We start from the raw sequence: 1,818 nt of genomic DNA, 5'->3' as shown, positions 1-1,818 counted from the left end.
GATAGGAAGGTGCCCACTGGACTACAACACAGGGTCAAAAGGGGCCTGAAGAACCCAGGAGCAAGGATGTGTTCCAGAAGAAAAAGCAGAATCCATGCACAGAGTGTGGAAATAGCTTTGAAAAAGATTCCTGCATCGTTAACCACCAGTGCAGACGCTCAGCAGTGAGTCCATACAAGTGCTCTGAGTGTGGGAAGAGCTTCAAAAAGAGATCCCAACTCACCTACCACCAACACATCCACACTGGAGAGAGACCCTACGGGTGCTCTGAGTGTGGGAAGAGCTTCAAAACCAGTTCTGATTTAAAGAAGCACCAGCGCATCCACACAGGGGAGAGACCCTACAAGTGCTCTGAGTGTGGGAAGAGCTTCAAAAGCAGTTATGGATTGAAGCTGCACGAGCGCATCCACACAGGAGAGAAACCCTACAAGTGCTCTGAGTGTGGGAAGAGCTTCAAAAGCAGTTCTGAACTGAAGAGCCACGAGCGCTTCCACATGGGAAAGAGACCCTACGAATGCTCTGAGTGTGGGAAGAGCTTCAAAAGCCGTTCCCACCTCATCCACCACCAACGCATCCACACAGGAGAGAAACCCTACAAGTGCTCTGAGTGTGGGAAGAGCTTCAAAAGCAGTTCTTACCTCAGGTCCCACCACTACATCCACGCAGGAGAGAAACCCTACAAGTGCTCTGAGTGTGGGAAGAGCTTCAAAAGCAGTTACGATTTGAAGCTGCACCAGCGTGTACACACAGGAGAGAAACCCTACAAGTGCTCTGAGTGTGGGAAGAGCTTCAAAAGCAGTTCTGAATTGAAGATACACCAGCGTGTACACACAGAGGAGAGACCCTTTCAGTGCTCTGAGTGTGGGAAGAGCTTCAAAAGCCGTTCCCACCTCAATAGCCATCAGCGCTTCCATACAGGAGAGAGACCCTACAAATGCTCTGAGTGTGGGAAAAGCTTCAAAAGCCGTTCCCACCTCACCTGCCACCAGCGCTTCCACACGGGAGAGAGACCCTACAAGTGCTCTTAGTATGGGAAGATCTTCAAAAGCAGCTCTGAACAGAAGAGCCACGATCGCTTCCACACAGGGGAGAGAGCCTACAAATGCTCTGAGTGTGGGAAGAACTTCAAAAGCTGTTCTGATTTGACGCGGCACCAGCGCATCCACACAGGAGAGAGACCCTACAAGTGTCCAGAGTGTGGGAAGAGCTTCAAAAGCAGATCTAATCTCAACACCCACAAGCACATCCACAGCACACACAGGCTGTAGAACCATCTCAAGACTCTGGGAACCTTAAAAGCAGTTCCAGCCTCATTACCTACCAGCACAGCCACACAAGATACAGAGCCTGCAGAGCCCCGAACATTGGAAGACCTTCAGCCAGAGACCCAGCCTGTTCACCACCCTGTGGCTTTGTGTGGTGATGAACCTTACAAATCCCTTGAGTAAAGGAAAAGTTCTGCGGCCAAGCACAATCCTCCTTTCCTTCTTTGCATGACAATTATGCATATTGCTCTTTTTCAGCTGCAGTCGCTCTGTTGAGTAGCCATGCAAAGGAGAATCCAGAGTGGGATGTGTGACAGCCACTGGAAACCCCCTGCCAGGTAGCACATTTCTGCCAGGGCTGTGTGCAAGGAGAGTCACCTCTGATCTGCGCTGTAGAAACTCCTGTGCTGTGGGGCAGCAGGTGAGGACCCAAAGGAAACCTCAGCTGGGCCAATATGTCACCAGGAAGGAAGAAATCCTGTCTGCAGGGAGTGTGGGAAGAGCTTCATCTGGAGCTCAACCCTCGGTACGACCCCAGAGAACCTACCCAGGG

General features: G+C 51.2%; 1 protein-coding gene across 1 annotated transcript; it reads left to right on the top strand.

The window, feature by feature from the left end:
• Positions 1-35: 35 nt before the first annotated feature.
• LOC104917072 (zinc finger protein 502-like) lies at positions 36-1,477 on the top strand (the record flags this gene model as incomplete). The annotated part of the gene is given in 1 exon segment (XM_010728141.3): positions 36-1,477. A coding segment is annotated over 1 exon segment (1,233 nt), but the record flags the coding sequence as incomplete, so codon positions are not given.
• Positions 1,478-1,818: the final 341 nt, after the last annotated feature.

The sequence above is a fragment of the Meleagris gallopavo genome, unplaced genomic scaffold, assembly GCF_000146605.3.
Source record: "Meleagris gallopavo isolate NT-WF06-2002-E0010 breed Aviagen turkey brand Nicholas breeding stock unplaced genomic scaffold, Turkey_5.1 ChrUn_random_7180001954908, whole genome shotgun sequence".
Classification (NCBI taxonomy): Eukaryota; Metazoa; Chordata; class Aves; order Galliformes; family Phasianidae; genus Meleagris; species Meleagris gallopavo.
The sequence above is the reverse complement of the archived record's forward strand: the minus strand, read 5'-3'. Positions and strand labels throughout refer to the sequence as shown.